This window comes from Prinia subflava, chromosome 25 (assembly GCF_021018805.1).
Source record: "Prinia subflava isolate CZ2003 ecotype Zambia chromosome 25, Cam_Psub_1.2, whole genome shotgun sequence".
NCBI classification, from domain to species: Eukaryota; Metazoa; Chordata; class Aves; order Passeriformes; family Cisticolidae; genus Prinia; species Prinia subflava.
The window spans coordinates 1,146,899-1,164,746 of record NC_086271.1 but is presented as its reverse complement, the minus strand read 5'-3'; the positions used below and the strand labels follow the sequence as shown (position 1 = coordinate 1,164,746).

General features: G+C 44.4%; 1 protein-coding gene across 1 annotated transcript in view; it reads left to right on the top strand.

The window, feature by feature from the left end:
• The window catches only part of PTGFRN (prostaglandin F2 receptor inhibitor), a 66,223-nt gene that overhangs the window by 33,581 nt on the left and 14,794 nt on the right, over positions 1 to 17,848 (top strand). The window contains exons 5-6 of the mRNA XM_063419246.1: positions 2,996 to 3,421; positions 10,543 to 10,962. Coding sequence (XP_063275316.1) covers positions 2,996 to 3,421; positions 10,543 to 10,962 — 846 coding nt within the window. The remainder of the gene's footprint in view (positions 1 to 2,995; positions 3,422 to 10,542; positions 10,963 to 17,848) is intronic.

Here is a 17,848-nt window from a genome sequence, read left to right as displayed (position 1 = left end):
GCCTATTGTTTTACAGATAGGTCTAGATATGTCAGCCTACCCAATCTGCTCTCTAGTTTATTCTTGGGAGATAATAGCTTCAATTTAGAGGCAGTGAAACTCAGGATGTTGTTGCCAAATGGTGTAGGTGAGGCATCTGCACCTGCTAAAATTTACAAGTGTTTGGTGGTATTGGAAGCCTGAATGAAGCTGGATGTGAACTGGCAGAGCTGTAGTGCTTGGTGCCTGTTTCTAGCTCTGACTGGATGGAAGCATCCAGGCCCAAACCCTTTCAATGTGTCCCTTCAGATCCTCTTGTCATGAGAAACTGGTGGTACTGTCGAGTTACAAAGGCAGAGCTCCTCCAACATGAAAGTGCTGAATGAGGCCAGCATATAGAGGGCCTGTTTTTTAGCAGTAAATGGCTGTGCCACAAGGTTAAATTCCGTCGACAATGACTTTAAATGTTGCATTTGAGCATTGTGCAGAGCAGTTGAGCCGTGGCCGTCTCCAAGTACACTTGTAATGTGTACTAGAAGTGCACAAGTGATTAATGTCTTCATTTCCTGTCCTCATTCAGCCATTCACATTGTACATGTAACTTGTGAGTGTTCCCTGCTTCCTCCACTTGTGTGCATGTGCAGTCAAGCACGTGTGTTCATGTGTGTACAGATGCCCTTGCACACTCATGTGCTCTCTTGTCGTGCCTGTATCTGTAGGACTACTCTTTACTTTTTCCATTCCAATTTAGCATTATTTGGGAACAGGAGAAAATAAAATCTGCTTTTCAGCAGATGCAGATGCTTGGTTGCTAGGGAGAGGAAAAGCAGAATAAATTTTCGGTGTTTGAGGTTTTCAACTGCATCCAGAATTCACCAATTCCTCCTCCTTAATGGAAGTTAAGAGCTCCTGGAGTATTAAGTCATTGAATTGTCAGTGAGGCTGTTCTTTGACAGCTGACAGAGTGGAGGAATGAGGTTTATCCAGCCAGCCTTTTATTCTTTCTAAATCCTCTATTTGAGTGTCTGTCAGGGTGAAGCGCCTGTCTGGAGTGGTGCTATCAAAGAGAAAAGTCTCTTCTTAGGGTCCTTCCCCTGCCCACAAATTAAACAAACCTCAAGCGATTTTTTAAGAACTGGGGGTTCTTGCAGCTTTTTCCTTCTGGTGTCCCTGTCTCAAGAAGTGCATCTGCTTTCATAGTCTTTGTTGCTGTGAAAATATTAGTTGGTCTTGAATGCCTTCTTTTTGAGGGGAAGGGGAGGCAAAGGGGGAATGATAGGAGTTGCAGAGTGTGAGCAATACATCATGAGGCCCTGGAGTAAACTAGTCTTGTGAATGAGAAAGGGAGAGCAGTGCAGCTGTAGGATCTAAGGGGGCTTACACCAAAAGTGGAGTTTGGCCATCATTAATAATCTGTGCTTTTGTTGCGGCAAAATTCTGTGCACTTTCTTTTTGTTTTACCTTACTTATCCTGAAAGCATACAGAAATCTCCACATGCTCACTGGTAGTAGGTACCACAGACTTTGCAAGCAGTGCTTTTATCATTTTATGTGGCTTAATGTCAGAGAAACTCAGAATTACCAGATTCTCTGGGGTCTGGTGTGTGTTGATGCCCTTGTTCTTGCTAGATGCAAGGACACTGGTGAGAGATCTTTTCTGCAGGCTGACATAGCAGCAGCTCAGCTTGTTTGCTACAATTGTTTTTATCCTTTGCATCTCAAGTCCAAAAGTGCATATGCACACAGAGTTTCCACAGCAGTTCTATTAAGATGCTTTATTATCTTGGCTCATTGGTGAACTAAGCCCAAGTTTTAGCCTTGGATTGCCTTGTTTGTCCCAATTATAGCTTCGGTTAATTGTTTCTAGGAGGGCAAAGTGCCAAGTAAAATATAAAGCAGGAAATAAATACAGAGTGCTGAATACAGTTGGGCTGTAAAAGCCGTGTGATGAGTATTGGCCGAACAGTTGGGAAGCTGGTCATTTTTCTGAATTATAGTAGAGAGCAAGACAAAAATATTCTAATACTAGTAAATAAATATGTATTTCCTTTGTGGTGTGAGGTTCTTGCTGTAATCTTTTTCCTTTACTATCTCTGTAGTGTGAGAGAAAATAGTCATGTGGCTCTCTTATCGCTTTCAGGCTTTGGGCAGCCAGCTATTTCAGATTTAAATACAACAGCCCCGTTCTTAACCCATGAAACTCAGGCACTGATTTTCCAGTGTGAGATATTCCAGCCTCACACTGTACAGCACATACGTCTCTAGTCAGACTCTGAAGATTTTTCTGATCTACACATCTTCAACTCTTATCCTACTTAGTATTTATTGACCTAGGTAGAGTTTAAACTTCTGTCCACTGAAATTTACTGTGCTCAGCTCTTGGTGCTGCCTGTGGCCAGTGCCAGTAGTGTTCCCTATCCCCTGGTTTGGGTGTCTGGGTGAGTGAAGTGTCTGCCTTTTAAATCCTGGGTTTTTTACCATTCTTAAACTGTGGTAGAGACACAATGGGATGGTTAAGTGTGGAAAAGAAGGCATTTCAAGATGGAAGATGGCCTCTTACCCTAGAGAGATACTGGGGAAGTGGAATGTCTCTGGTCAGTCCAAAGCTAGAGGATAACCAGTGTCCTGCTGTGGGCTGCCCCAGGCATTTGACAGGTGCAAGAAGTGGCTGGATGGGTTGAAATTGAACCCAGAGGTGGGTTCTTGGGGACAGGCCTAAAGGAGGGAATTACTTTGCTCAACAAGATCTATTAGTCCTGATTTTTCTGAAATGGTCTGACTAGACCTATGAAATGGAAATGCAGACCTAGGGGTATCTGTGTCAGACTGGTGCAAGTCTGGGAACCAGAGTCCAAGTTCCAAGGTCTTGTAAGGAAAATGCCTATCGTGGCACTTGGCTTCTTAGCTCAGATGATAAAACTGGATGTTGGAAGTTAGTGTATCTTTTAATTAATTCTGGCATTTTCTCCCTTCTTGTAGCTTCTAACCTGTTTCGTCTGTGTTTCCTCTCCTGCAGAACCAGACTATGACGTGTTCCTGAACGCCTCTAAAACACCCAAGTTTTCAGATGACCCCACAGAGCTCGACTGCAGGATCACAAACGTACAGGACACGGAAGCAAACATCCGCTTCAGCGTTTCCTGGTACTACAGGCAGCACCTGCCCGGTGACGATGCAGTGGCAGAGGAGCTGCTGGCTTCCATGGATGCAGACTGGACTCTGCTCCCTGGGGACAGGGGCAGAGAGCGCATTCAGAACGGGGAGATGATCTTCTCTAAAAAGTCTGCTGACACTTTCAGTTTGAGGATCCAGTGGACTTCAGAGAGCGACAGAGGGGATTATTTCTGTGTCATCTCGGCGTGGAGTAGGCACCGCAACAACAGCTGGGTGAAGAGCAAAGATATGACCTCCGCATCAGTCAACATCTTCTGGGCTACACAAGGTAGGAACTTTACACATGGGTGGCTGAGAATAGGCTTGTCAGCCAGAAGGCCTGCTAATGGGCTTTGGAAATGGGGTTCTGTGTTTATGAAGGTTAAAAAGCACTGCCAACTTGTGTAAAGGCCTCTTATCTGTGGAGGGGAATAACTACTTTACATCACTCTTTTATTTTACATCACTGCTTTACCAGTTTTATGTAACAATTTGGAGTGGAAGTGCAAAGGAAGAGACACCATCAAAGGAGGGGTTCCATCCAGGTGCTGAGACTTCCAGGAGCTGGGCTGGAAGTGGCAGGGGGGACATCCAGCAGTGTTGCCCAATGGGTCATTGCCCGTTTCATGGCTCAGAGTGTTTTGGTCTCTTTAGGATGCATCTTGCTGCTAACAACAGGGTTGTGTTGAGGTGAAAAGAGGAATGTCGATTTGTCTTCTCTGTCTGACAGTTTGAGAGTTGTGGTTTTATTTTTCTCTTCTACAAGCCCATGTTTAAAAGACAGTTCCTGAAGGCATTCATGGGCACAGTACTACCAGAGTATCAAAAAATAAGTGGGTAACCAAACAAAGTAATTCAGTGGTTTGCTTGGATCTTGACCTTTTTTAGGCAGAAGTGCACTACTTCTAGTCAGTATTTAACTTATTCTGGGAGCATTTTTAGGATCTTAATAGTTACCTGAAGTTGCTTAACTCTGGTTTAAAATGGGATCTGTGTTTCCTGGATGTGTTGTACAGTGATGCTGTTTTGGCTCAGAATGAAGTCATGCAAGAGGGTCTGTTGGAGAGCATCAGAAAGGTTAGGATAACCTAGGATGTAATGTCTTTGTCAAAAATCTGTGCTTAGCTAAGCTGCATTTATATTGATAGATTAGTTTAACAGTCTAGCTTAGGCATCCACAGGCAGAGAACCGTATTTCAGAGACAAGCAATTTGAAATAATTTTAAAGTTGTTTAGGGATAATCCCTGAACAGCAAAATGGAAATCTTCTGCTTTGATTCTGCTTCAGTGGAGAGGGAAGTTGTTGGCTGCTTGCTCATTACTCCCTGCATCCCCAGACCAAGAGTGTGGTCCCGGGAAAGGTCTTTTTTTTTTTATTTTGGTGTGGGTTTTTTTGTTTTTACCCCTGAAGCTGGCTTCTCCAGCAGGACTGAGAAGTCTCATTAATGCTGAGTGTTGGTCACAATTAGTTCAGTGTTATGCCATAACACGGAGTGTGTGCATGTGCATGCCAGTGTAATGGATCGTCGCAGTCGGAGCAGCTCCAGAGACCAGCTGGAGTTGAAAAGTCTCAGCCTGTGTTGACATTTCTGAGGGAAAACAAACCGTGACAGGTGTGAACATTCCCTTGTTTCTGGTTTTGTTCCAGGAACTCTGCTAATTTTGCGGCACAAATGTAAATGTTATAGTCCCTGTGCTGAAAAGTACGTTCTGTTGGCAGGACTTGGGGTTGGGGGATTTATTGCGTGAAAGTGAGCTCTCCTACAGAAACCTGCCCCTCCTGAAAAAGAATGTTACATGTATATGAGGTGGGGAGGGTGAAATAAAGGTTTGATTTCCCCTTCTCTTCCACCCATCAACTCCCCCTTCAGCAGTGCAACCCCATATGCCTCTGCCTGTGTGCCCTGTCCCCTGCCATATCCTGTTCTTGTGAGCTCCAGACTCGGCTGGGAGCCCAGTGCTGTTAGCCAGCAACTAGGAAGGAGTTAATCTGCTGCTGCCTGTGCTCTCTGACTGTTGTTTTGACAAGTATCTCTGGTGATTTGAGTCCCTAACTGCTCCCAGTGCTTATAAAAGCCAGCAGCCAGGCTCCCACGTGTTTGCCTAAGGAGAGAACAGAAATTTGCCTCTTCCTTGGATAGCTTATGCCTATACAGAGACTTTTCTTCCATCTATTTCATTGCTTGTATCTTCTTTGTTGACTTTAGAGCAGTGCTTTGGGGGGAGGAGGTTGGAGAAATCTCACTTTGAAAACAATTGTTCTGAGTTCTTGAGAAAGGAGAAATGGGTTTATATTGTATCTGTGGATCTCTCAGCAAGGAGGAGTGTTCAGAGTCTTTATTCAAAATGTAAACATCATGCAAAGATGTCAAAAACCCTTTTTTGTGCATTGTATAATAAGTTGTGTGTTTGCCCATTTGAACTTGAGGTTTTATTGTCTCTGTTTTCTATTTTATTCTACGGGGACCAATAATGCTCACACATCTTTCTGCTTACTCAGCTTTGCAAATGCAGCCAATTGCTATCATAGATCACCGTTGTTTTTGACATAGTCTGCCTGATATGTTTTTCCCCTCTTCTACTTTCTCCCCTGCCAAGGTGACAAAGAAGGCATCTCTGTCTCATCTCAGAAATTAAAAACATCAGTTGTATTATGTTTTGCTATTTTGAGTACAAATTCCAGTCACTGAAAAGGGGTAAAGGAAGGGAGGAAACCTTTTTTTGACTAGCTCTGTAAATGATTTTCAACCCAGAAAAAAGTTTGATATTCTAAAAGATAATTTTATTTATTTATTTGAATATGAGTTACATTTAGAACACAAATACTGCTTGCAGTGGAATGTGAAATCAATGCTTTTTTCCTAAACCAGTGTTGTCAACTTTGGATCTGCATGGGGTACTTAGCAGAAGAGAACATTATCTTTTAATTGAAATTCCAAATCCCAAAGGTACTATTATTTGGGGTTTTGTTAATACTTCTGTCTTTAATTTACAAAATAATTGCCTTTAACATAATATTACTTGTCCTAAATGTTTGCCCAGGCCCTCCTATCACACTTAATTGGGAGCAAGAGTGCCTTAATCTTTCAGACAGTCCTGCAAATAGAGAACAGATAAGAGTTCTGCCACCTACTTTTCTTTATCATTGCTGGTGTATCACAGACACGGGGTGGTATAGACACACAGTTCCTCCCGGGCAGAGAAATCCCCATGGCACTGAGCTGGTGTGTGTATGTGCCAGTTTGGCTGTAGGGACAGGAGCTCCTGGAGTCAGGTGTGTGTCCATGTGCAGTTCATGTGTTCAGGCTGCAGGGCAGGCTTTGGTGTGCCTGTTGTGCTCCCAGAGCTGCTGGGGCTGCAGTTGTACCTCGGGGTGCCACACAGCCACCTCCTCCTACCATGGCAAAGCTGCCACTGCCGTGATGCCTGCTGCCTTCCCTGTGCCTGGGTGGTGCCTGCTGCCTTCCCTGTGCCTGGGTGGTGCCTGCTGCCTTCCCTGTGCCTGGGTGGTGCCTGCTGCCTTCCCTGTGCCTGGGTGGTGCCTGCTGCCTTCCCTGTGCCTGGGTGGTGCCTGCTGCCTTCCCTGTGCCTGGGTGGTGCCTGCTGCCTTCCCTGTGCCTGGGTGGTGCCTGCTGCCTTCCCTGTGCTTGGGTGGTGCCTGCTGCCTTCCCTGTGCTTGGGTGGTGCCTGCTGCCTTCCCTGTGCCTGGGTGGTGCCTGCTGCCTTCCCTGTGCCTGGGTGGTGCCTGCTGCCTTCCCTGTGCCTGGGTGGTGCCTGCTGCCTTCCCTGTGCTTGGGTGATGCCTGCTGCCTTCCCTGTGCTTGCATTTCCTTAATGCACCGGGGGATGAGGGGCCTTTATGAACACTGAGATTCCTGTCAGCAGCCTCAAGTGAGGTCCCAACTTTGCTGTCAGCCCTGGCCATTGTGCTGCTTCCCCAGCTGGAGTCAGAGCAGTGCAGGGCTCTAAAGTCTCCTTGCCCTTGTAGTTGTTGGACTTCTCTAGAAATTTGCCTGGTGTAGATTAGGTGAAAACTTGTTTTGGTTGCTACCCAGGAAGTGCTCTTGAAGCTGAGCACACACTTTGTGGTAGAAGAGCAACAGGAGAATTACAGTGTGGCTCAACCACTTGGACTGGCCAGTGATGGAAGGCAGAAGCTTGCACTGCCAGGCTCCAAAGTACAGTTTACTCAATTTTTATTTGAGTCATTTGGCTAGGATTTCTTCTGTTGCTAGCCCTCTGTCTTGGAGCAATGCCCAAGCTTTGGGTATGGTTTACTTAGGAACTCTTCCCCTACTGCTTTCCAGTATAAACTGCAGATTGCAGCCTCCTGTATGTAACCAAGCAGAGTGTGTTTTATTGTGCTTTTCATTCATGGAACTTTACAAGAAGGAGATGAGACTCCACATGGGACTGCAGGCATGTAAGCAGACAGGCAAGAGTGTGGAGTAGCGGTCAAGACACACACTGCTTCCTTGGCAATTCCCAGAAGATTAGAAATGAGACCTTATGCTGCAGTTCTTGGAAGAAAACATTCATTTGTCCTCTCTGGCTCATCTTATGCTGCAAGATCTGATGAGTAATTTCTGCTAACATAGGAAATATGAAGAGACTTTCCTTTCCCTCTTAATTTTCCGTGCAGATTACTGTTATTTCTAAGATAAGTGCCAAATCTTTGGGCTGCCCTCTTTCTCATAATGTGCACTCTTACACACACAGACAGCTGCTACATGCTTTCCTAGGTGGGGGTGAAGGAGTGCTAATTACATTTCATCTGCTGCCACTGAAGGAGAACAATATTGGCACAGAACCAGAATATTAAGAACTGTGACCCAGGTTTTTCTAGTTGATAGGATATGGGGCCGTTTTTGTTGTTGTTGTTTTGCTTTGCTACATATGCATGTCTCTGGTGTTATGGCACATGCAGAAACATCCCTTTGATCTTTTTTTGACTTGTTTGCAAAAACAAACTTTTTACCAACTTTCAGCACCTGTATGTGATGGCTTGTGTGTCCCCTTCTCTATTCTGTTCTAGATTTCTTATGGTCTAACAGAAGAGGGGGTGCCTCTGCCTTGTGTGTTCATCCAAACTAAGGATCTCAGGGGGTCTTAAAGGTAGAAAAATGCTTTGAAAGGACTTTCATAAGAACATATCTCCTGTTCTCTGTTCAGCATCCTAATTTCTAGCCCTTTTGAACTCTATCACTGTACTCCAGCTGTATCTCTGGGCCTCAGTTGTTCTCTTCCACAAACTCCACCAGTGGCGTTTCTGCTGTTGCCCCATGCTACCACCACTCCTTTCTGCTTTTCCTTTAGCAGAAATACTTAGCAAAAGCATTTGCTGTTGCCCTCAAATGGAAAACCAATAAAGGATGTCTAAGAAGAAAATTTCCTCTGTCATGCTGGGGAGAAGACACTGTCCTTTCTGCTGCTGCCCTCCCTGTGGCTCAGGGAGTAGTGGACATTAAGGTATTTGAAGCACAGGTGGTAGGGAGAGTTATCTCAGCTGTAGCTGAGCTGCTCTTAACATGGGAGGGTGCTTAATCTTAAGCACATATACCAGAGACCAAATGTAAGATTTCCTTTCTGGTGTCTAGGACCCAGTGCTCTGATGTGAAGATCAACAACGTAAAGAACATTTAAGTAAGGAGGGATTTGTGCCCAGAGCCTCCTCGTATGGCCTAGAAAGCAACAATATGTGCCAGAAAAGTATAACTAGCTGTTTGTGCTTCTGCTTTTGGGACAAATTATAATTGCCTACTATACTCCTAAAAATATGTGAAAAGCTGGTCTGTGCTGGGCTCCTAAATACTGAAGAAGGAAATAACAGAGTCTCATAGACACAGAGGAAAAAAAATGGATTTGATTTCTGGAATCTGGTATCTGATGAGTCTTTTCACAAGGGAGAGGAGAATGACTCTGATTCTATACAACTTCATTTGTGATTGTACCCTGAGTGCCTAAATGTGCAACTCTTGTATTGTCACTTGCTTAGTGGGTGGAAGTGTGAGGGGGGTTTGGTGTGGAGTATCAAATAATTCTGTGCTCAGCTAGACCACTAGAAGCATCTCAGCCCTCACTGCTCCTGCTGTTTCTTTATATAGCTTTGTACTGTGATCTGCTTTATACAGTACTGATTTAAAGTTGTCATACCGGGTTTCTCATCTTGTGGGCTGTGTTTACTCATTGTGAAAACTGCTGCTTGAAGGCAAAACACTGCAAAATGTAATCTTGACAAGTATCTTGTTGCTCTTGTGGGGAGGACATAAATATTACTGCATTTAAGTTCAATTTTGGGAAATGTGTTTCAATCTCACCATTCCTTATTTCCCTTTTCCTGAGAAGTTTCATCTTGCATACAGAGGTTCTGTGGTTCTTTTTAACAGGTCTACACTCTTTTATAAAGGAGGGAAGGGAGAATATGGTGCAGCAAAGTAAGCCCAGATAGTTGGATTGACTGTGTTTTGGCAATACTGTTACTTCTATGTATTCTGCCCCAGCCCTCCCTCCTTAAGAAAAATCTTGATGTACAGGGTGTCTTTTCATCACAATGCCAGGAAACTAGCAACTCCCTTTCCTTTTATCTGATTCTGATTTCAGTCACTGCTCATTTTCTCAGTTTCTCACTGTGAGCTTGTATTTTGTGTGTCTTGGAGCTGTGCTCCGAGATGTATAATTTTCCCAAACCGTGTAATTAAGGGATTCTTGGGATTGAGGAGCCAGTAGAAAATGGAAGGAAACTAAGCAGTGTTACTGGAATTCTTGATGTCAAATGGGAAAAGTCAAGACTTCTGATAGGCTTGTATGCAAGTAAACGTATGAGAAGCAAGGGCAGGGAAGACTGACACAGATGCAGAGGTGTGTGTAAATCTGTACGGGGATGCCTGGGGTGGAGACTTCTGCTACCACCAACTTTTGTCATGTGTTTCCTGCTGAATGTGTTTGGATTGCTGTTAGGGTGTATTTTCAAGGGAAATAAAAGATGCTACAGTAAGTGCTGCCAATTCGGTGAGTGGCAGCTCTTGTCATCAGTCGTGTTCAGCAGTGCCCTTACTACCCCATCACTGAGGGTGCTCCTCCAGATCCAGTATAAAACTGGGACTCTGAATCTCGTCTAATGTCTTTACTCCTGAGTAAAACAATCCTGTCTTGTTACAACCTATGTATTCTATTATCTGTTCAGTATTTGGTGTTTGTTTGAATTTGTGCATCTTTACCCAAACTGTTGTGTACTTGTATTTGTGTGCAGTGTTGAGTGGCGTTCTGGGCTGTCCACGTGTTTAGATAAATGTGCTGGGATTTGTTCCTCCAGAAAAGGAACTTTGTAATCTTCTAGGTCGGACGGTGCTGCAGAAATACCCGTACCTATTTGTTAACCCTCTCTTGCTGCTTATTTCCTCCCCTCTTCAGATTACACACTTACAGTGGAGGCGGTGAAATTGAAGCCATTCTTTGTAGCAGGCCACACCTTCGAGATGACGTGCAAAGTGTCCTCCAAAAACATCAAGACGCCGCGCTACTCGGTGCTCATCACGGCCGAGAAGCCCCTCGCGGATCAGTCGAACCCCAACGGGACCACCCGCATCATCTCCCTGAGCCAGGACTCGGTGGTGCGGCTGGAGGACTGGACGGACCAGACGCGTGTGGACGGCGTGGTGCTGGAGAAGGTGCAGGAGAACGAGTTCCGCTACAGGATGTACCAGACGCAGATCTCCGACGCGGGGCTGTACCGCTGCGTGGTGACCGCCTGGTCCCCCGGTGGCGGCGGCATGTGGCGGGAGGCAGTGAATGGCTTATCCAACCCCATCCAGATAGACTTCCAGACATCAGGTTGGTACAGCACCGGGCAGCCGTGTGCCTAAGCCAGAAAGAGGGAGAATTCTGTGACCCTTTCCCGTTGATTTCCCCTTATCTCACAAATAACCTACTCTTTGGAACAAATGGTATGATGGCTGAGAGCTGTGCTTGTCTTCTTTGGTGGTACTTGTGTCCTTTGTGCTATTGATTATTTACAGAAAGATGTTTAATGAATTGGCTGTAATCATAACCCCTGGGTTTTTCTCTACTAATGCAGCTTTTATGGTCCTGCAGGCTCAGAGCTGGTTCTCAGTATGGAGCAACTGCTGCTGCATTTGCCAGCTGGTATCACTAGATTGTTAGCAGTGGCTGCTCTGGAAGAACATTAATATAAACTGGATTTCTGTTTCAAAACAGACTCTATTAGCACAGCATTAAATTCCCTGAGCACACCTCACTGTTGAGGTAATGGCAGAAAATGGTCAGGTCAGGGTAACATTTTGGCCATCTCAGTAAGTGTATCCTGCCACTGCAAGGCCTTAGGGGTCCCCTGTGGCTGAACTACAAAGCTCCACAAATTGGGATGAATTTCAGTACCCAAAAGGAGATCCTGTTCCTCAATTGCTTACTGAAACCCTTACCTTCAGCTGTAACAAAGCCTGCCTGTTGAGACTTTTCTATAGAAACGTGCCTGTCCTAATATGATGTTGGGGGGAGGGAGAGATGGATGGCATTGATTTGGATCATCAGAGATGCATGTTAACCCTGACTTCTGTCATATTACATTGTTGGGAAGTGCAGTGGGAACTGTTTCTATAACACTGGTGCACATATGCGTGAAGGGTTCCTCTCAGGATTTGATGAACTAAGCTGGTGGGGTTTTGAGCAGGGAAGGGTTTGAGCAGGTGGGATTTTCATGCTCATATTCTGCTGGTAGTAATGGGCTGTAGCATATCTAGGAGATGTGTCTCTGTCTAGGGATGAGCAGCCTGACTTCTGGTTGCATCCATAACTAAGGTAATTATTCTAGATGATGTGGTTCCAAAGATCTGAACATGGCACACTGGGAAAAGGACAAGGGCTGATCATAGGAGGACAGTCTGGAAAAGAGGACATAGCTTCGTAGGAAGTTTTGAGATGTAGCTTTGATCTAAGCTGGCCAGACAGAGGACATTGACTCAGCTTCTTTCAGTTTTAGGTAATTTCTCAAGACGGTTTAATGGGCTGCAGTTTTAGCCTTATTACTCTTCATATCTGGGTCAGACACAGTGGGAGAATAGAATTTGCAGAGGGGTGATGAAATAAACCAGCCAGAATGAAATCTTCACCAAACCCTTCCCCTCCAAACTCTTTTGTGGAGATTTTCGTGCACAAAGTGGGGGTTGGGGCCTCTCCCAACATTGCTTCTCTTGTGTCACTTTGAACTCCCATCCAAAAAGTTTGTTGGGATGCTTTGATACGCAGGGTTCAGAGGGAAACCTGCGAGCAATGCGAGGGTGGGAAGCGTGCGTGTTGTAGTCTTGACTTCTTTTTGCTGCCAGCCTCTCCTCCCAGCCCCTTCACCCAGATAGGATTTCTGGAGCGTGGAGTGAAGAAAGGGAAGGCAGCATGTAGAAGTGCCCTGGGAATGTGTGAATTCCAGTAGCAGGGCTGGAGCAGGGGGAGGGATGGTCCTGAGGCCCTGTCAGCCTTTCATTCTTTACAAGAGAATGAAGAAAGAAATGAGATCCCAGGCACAATTTGCTGGAGTGCTATTTCCCAAAATAATCTTGGCATGTAGCAAAATCTGTCTTGAAATACCTTCAATTTTCTTTAATTGATGGATGAACTTTGTGTCCTTCAGTTGTTACTCAGTTTTTTCCCTGCTGGAAATTCACCTCTGGGCACGATGAGAGCATGTGATGAACACAGTTAGAATGGACTAACTGTGGAATTATTATTTGGGAAATCATCTGGAATTAAGTATACAGGACAGAAGATGTTTTGTGGGTGTGTTACTTTGGTTTTCTGTGCTGAAGCCTCCTGTCTCTGAGGCAGACTGAGTCAGGGAGCCAGAGGTAAATGGCAAAGTTGTGGAGCAGCTATGAAAGCACAGCTCAGATATCACACCCTTCTCTTGCATCCTGTGGCACAAGCAGCTGTCAAACTTGTTCTTCAGAAAAATAAATTGGTGCCAGAATTTCCCTAATGGGCATGGTGAAAGGCAGAACTGCTGAGGGAGCTGGTTGGTTGTTGGGAGAAATTCCCCGAAATTGGAGAGAAGATACTAACAGGAAAGGTGCAGGAAAAAAATAGGGGTCTGCAGCTTTCCAGGCAATTGGGGGGAAAAAAAAAAAGCTGGGGAGCACCAGTGTGCTGAACCTTGAGCTGTAGGGAGGGTGGGGTGTGGTGCTTTACGAGTGTTTGTCCCTGATAGGAAAACTGTTAAGGAGTCAGTTGCACTGATTTTTCAAAGTGTAACAGAAGGACAACTTATCTGTAACTGCTGGGGGGAATATAATACAGCAGTGTAATTTTGAAAAATAGGATGTATTCCAGTCTCCTCCATACTTTGAAGTCTCGGGCTTGGGCAGCATTTTCAGCTTCCATCATGGCTGTTGGAGCGGGGAAGAGATCAATAAGGAAGCAGCATTTTCAGCAGAAGGAAGCCCTTAAAGGGTTTTACGTGAAGCTTTTAGTCCTAGGAGGAATTTCTTTCTCAGTTGTTTTTATTGATTCCCCTTTGATGGGGGATGGTGAGGCTTGCTGGGACTGGAAATCCTTCTCTCCGATTTGACTCTTTCCCAGATCTCTCCGAGCTGAGTGATGTTTCAAAGAGGAGTTTTTAAGCGTGCATACACATTGTGCAATGTGATCTTGCTGAGTGGCCGGGGCCTGTGAGCTTTTCATGTATGAGCTGGGGACTGCACATGTGAAACTTCAGTGTTTCCTGCCACAATAGGCTTGAAATGTGGCAGTGCTCTGAAATGTTTTTCCATGAACATCTGTGGAAAATGTCTTGCTCCGATTCTTTCCATTCAAGGCAGAATTTGCTGGCTGCAAGCAGAGATCTCCTCTCTTCTTTCTCCACTTGCTGTTGCAGAGGGACGTATTTATTCCATTTGCTTAATGATCTGAAATGTTAATGTAAAGGCATTTATTTGGAACAACCTGAACTAAAAAAAAAAAAAGGAAACTTAGATTTTGTCCACTAGACGATATGAACTGGAAGTGAGGGTGAGGGAGTGTGGTGAGGAGGAGGCCATTACCAGGCCATTAGTTTTCAAATATTCAATCAATGGCAGATTGTTCTCTGTGGGTATATTTTAAGACCAGAGAGGATCCTGTGAACCTTCTGGTATGACCTCATGGATAACATGGATCACTAGACCAGTTTTGTAAAACGAATGCCTTTTGTATGTCCAGCTGCTTTAAGCAGAACAAGCTTATCTGGGGGGCAGGAGAAGCTGTCCCATATGAAGAATTTAATATTCCTCAGTGCTTTTTGGTTTGTTTGTTTTCCCAGCATAATACAGAGAGGTTCTGCCACGTCTTTTTTAAAAGGTTGCCCAGTGATGTGAGGAACAAGAACAGCTGCCAGTGCCTGTCTTGAAATGTACTCTTAATTTCATTGCACTGTTTCTAGTCCAGTGCATCCTCTCTCCTCCCAAGCTATTGGTTGATGCATGTGTACAGAGCCTTTCTTTCAGCCTGGAAACACGCCTGTCTTCTGTCCCTTGCTGTTCTTCTCAAGCCAGTGTATGAAGACAGCTTCAGAAACTCTGTTTTGGTATTTGTCCTTTAATTTTCAAACCCTTTCACGATAAACTAGGCAACCCAGGTTAGTGTTTAGAATGTCTTTGCCTGCTACGCACTTGCAGAAGTGACTTATTTTCCTTTCCCTGAAAGGAAACAGGGAGAAGGAAGCTTTAAATCTCATGTTGGGAAGTGTGAGAGAGAACCATTTGCAGCTTGGCTGTGCTCTGAGCTGTCTCCTCTGTGCCATGCAGCAGAGGTTAGAAAGTTCTGGAGAAGCAAAAATAAAAGAGAACTTGTAAGGGAAATATCTCAATGAAATCTTCAGCTCTGGATTACATCTGCATGTGAGCTCATTGCACAGCAATGTATCATCATTCACTTTGGAAGAAGCTGAGATAAACCAAGAGCTGCTGAAATATGAGCTGAGTATTGATGTTGAACTTGCAATTAAAATGAAACGATGCCCTGCAATGACCCCAAGAGATACTCAATTTCAAGAAGGGCGAATAGAAAGATTCTTAAAGGAAAGAAGGCTTAATCACGGAAATGAATGAAAAGCAGTGCAGCAGAAACTCTTTGGCAAGAAAGGCTGGTATTTTCCAGCCACTGTTAATGGGCAGGAACGTGCTTTGTCATTGTGTGCCTTTGTGCCTGTGTGCATTAATTTGTAGCTGGAAGTAGAAACCACAGACTTAACTACTGAGGGCTTCTTCCAGTAACAGCCATTATGAGGCTTGGGGTAAAGCTTGTTAGGGAACAGCTTCATGAGGAAGCTGGGAAAGGACAGGGGTCTGGAAAAGTGAAGGTGAAGAAACTTATTATCTGGAGAAAAGCAGGTCATGGAATTCTCAGTTGAAGAGTGAATGATTTGGTGCCAGGGCAGAGATGAGTAATATTTTGGACGATGCAGAACTCGTGGGTTGCATCAGTTGTTTTCCCCGTTGTGGTCTGTGGTGCTGTGTGATTGGAAGCAGGGAAGCTGCATGCAGGAATTCCAGCCCCCCTGGTCAGTAATGGACTGGGCACAGGCTTCTTGGGGGGAACAGTCTGCCCTAGGTTTCTGTTTTCATCAGATTACTTGACCTTTCTCTTCTCTACTTGTCTGGGAAATAAAGGCAGCTTGTGTCTTTGGGGAGATGATGCCTTTTTTTTTTTTGCAGAGAAGTATGGTGTAAACTGATAATCAAAGAAGACAAAACATCACCTAGGACTGCAGATAATCAGGACCTCTCCCAGTCCAGTTACAGAACTGGGTTTTAACTGGCTCTTGGTTATTCTCTTTCCTTTTCCCATTTTTCTTGCAGATTTAAAGTGTTTGGAGCTGGGAAGGATAGCAGGGAGAAAATGGGGTGACATCAGGTAAAGAGGTCTCAGAATTTGTCTCCAGTTTGTAAATCCTTAAGTTGAGTAATTAATCAACTTGAACTCCTCTTTTCTACCCTGCAGCCCCTTCAGTGTGAATCTGATTGAGCACAAATCAAACAAACCTTTGTTCAGCTTACAAACACTTTTTCCTTTCATTTTTATATGTAGAAGAATTAGCATAGCACTTTTTAGCTGAAACTGTATGACTGTTTCAGCTCCTGAAGTTACCTTCCTGATGACACAGAATCAACAGTTTGAGCATTGAGATCTAACATGAAAGAGAAGAAACATTCAGAGAAAAATACACAAATCCTGATTCTGGAACCTGGTTTCTCATCAAGCACTTCTGGATTTGTACTAGTAAACTTCTAACCTCAATTTCTTCACTTTCTGTTTAAAGTTGTGTCGTGTTTTTCAAGTGTTCAGGAGTCAAGAAATGCTCTGAAAACTCTTAGTATTTTGACTGCAGATGCTTTTTAATATAAATCTGTTATTACTTTAATAAAGAAGAAAACTTCTTTTAGGGATTTTATCTAAGCTTACATAAGGTCTTACTTACAGTGAGGAATGGATATTTTGGCTTATTTTAAATCAAGGGTCTCAGCAGAATGTGGCAAACTATGATGCTTAGCTCTTAGAATTAGGAATGCTGCTTTGTTTTGTAAATCTGTGCTCTTTAGCTTCCAAGTTACCTGAGGGAATTACACTTATCTCCAAATCTGAAGTTATTAAAATCCAGTTATTTCTCAGCTTTCAAGCTCATGAGCAGCTTTTCAGTGTTTAACTTTGCTTTGTTCTTGATGAGTTTTACAGGTCATGCTTGATCTGTCAGCCCTGCAATTGAAACTAAGCTCTGGTTTGTTTATTCTCCCGAGTGACCAGTAGGTGCCAATAACAGTATTTCAAACTGTTAAATGCAGGTGGCAGGATGGCCAGAGCCACATCATCTGTTATCTGCAGGGTTCTCTTTCTCTCGGTGTTGATGTAGCATGGACTCATATCTCACTGAAGGAGAGAGCTCCTGTCACCTCCCCAACCCTTCCAGTGACGCTGTAAGTGCTGGAGCGTGACAGTGCTGCGACCCTGAGCCAGTGTCATCAGTGTCTGCTGGGAGCTGCCTGCTTTGCCACAAGCCTGTATCTGTAACCTTGGCATTGAGATGTTTGGTGTCTTTTTTGTGTGTCTTTTTTTGGTTTGTGTGTTTTGTCTTGGAGGGCAAAAACTTGAGAGAAGTACTTGGATCGTGTGTTCTGAGCCTTGCTTGGTGTGGTCCAGATCCAGGGCCTCCTGAACATTGGATGGGGGAATGGGGCATTCAGACAGCCTCCCGCCTTTTCAGGTTTTTTAAGGGGGAATAAATCTCTGAAGGTGCTTTTTTTCTGCCTTTTCATGCCTGAGGGCCAGGGCATAGGTCATGTGGGCAGAAGGCCTGAGATACACCCAAAGAAGACATATAACTCTAGGAAGTTGCAGCCACATAGTTTTTGAGACTGAACTGAGGAACTTTCACTATAATTAATCTTGCTTAGGTTTAAAAAAACAATTAAAAGTTGTTTTCCCTCTTCAGCTGAAGAGGGAACAGCACAACTCCCAACACATCTCTTGACTCTCTATTGATATCCAGTTCTAGCACAGGACAGTGATTTCTCCCTGGAGGTAGAGATGGTAATTTGCAAGAGATGTTACCTGCTAGGGAAGTAACTGAAGAGAAAGAACTCTTTGTGCCTTACCAAGGGGAAGCATGATCCTGAAATGCCAGTGCAGTTGATGCCTTGGAGCCTTCCAGCCTTGGAAGTTTTGGCTCTTCATGGGGGAA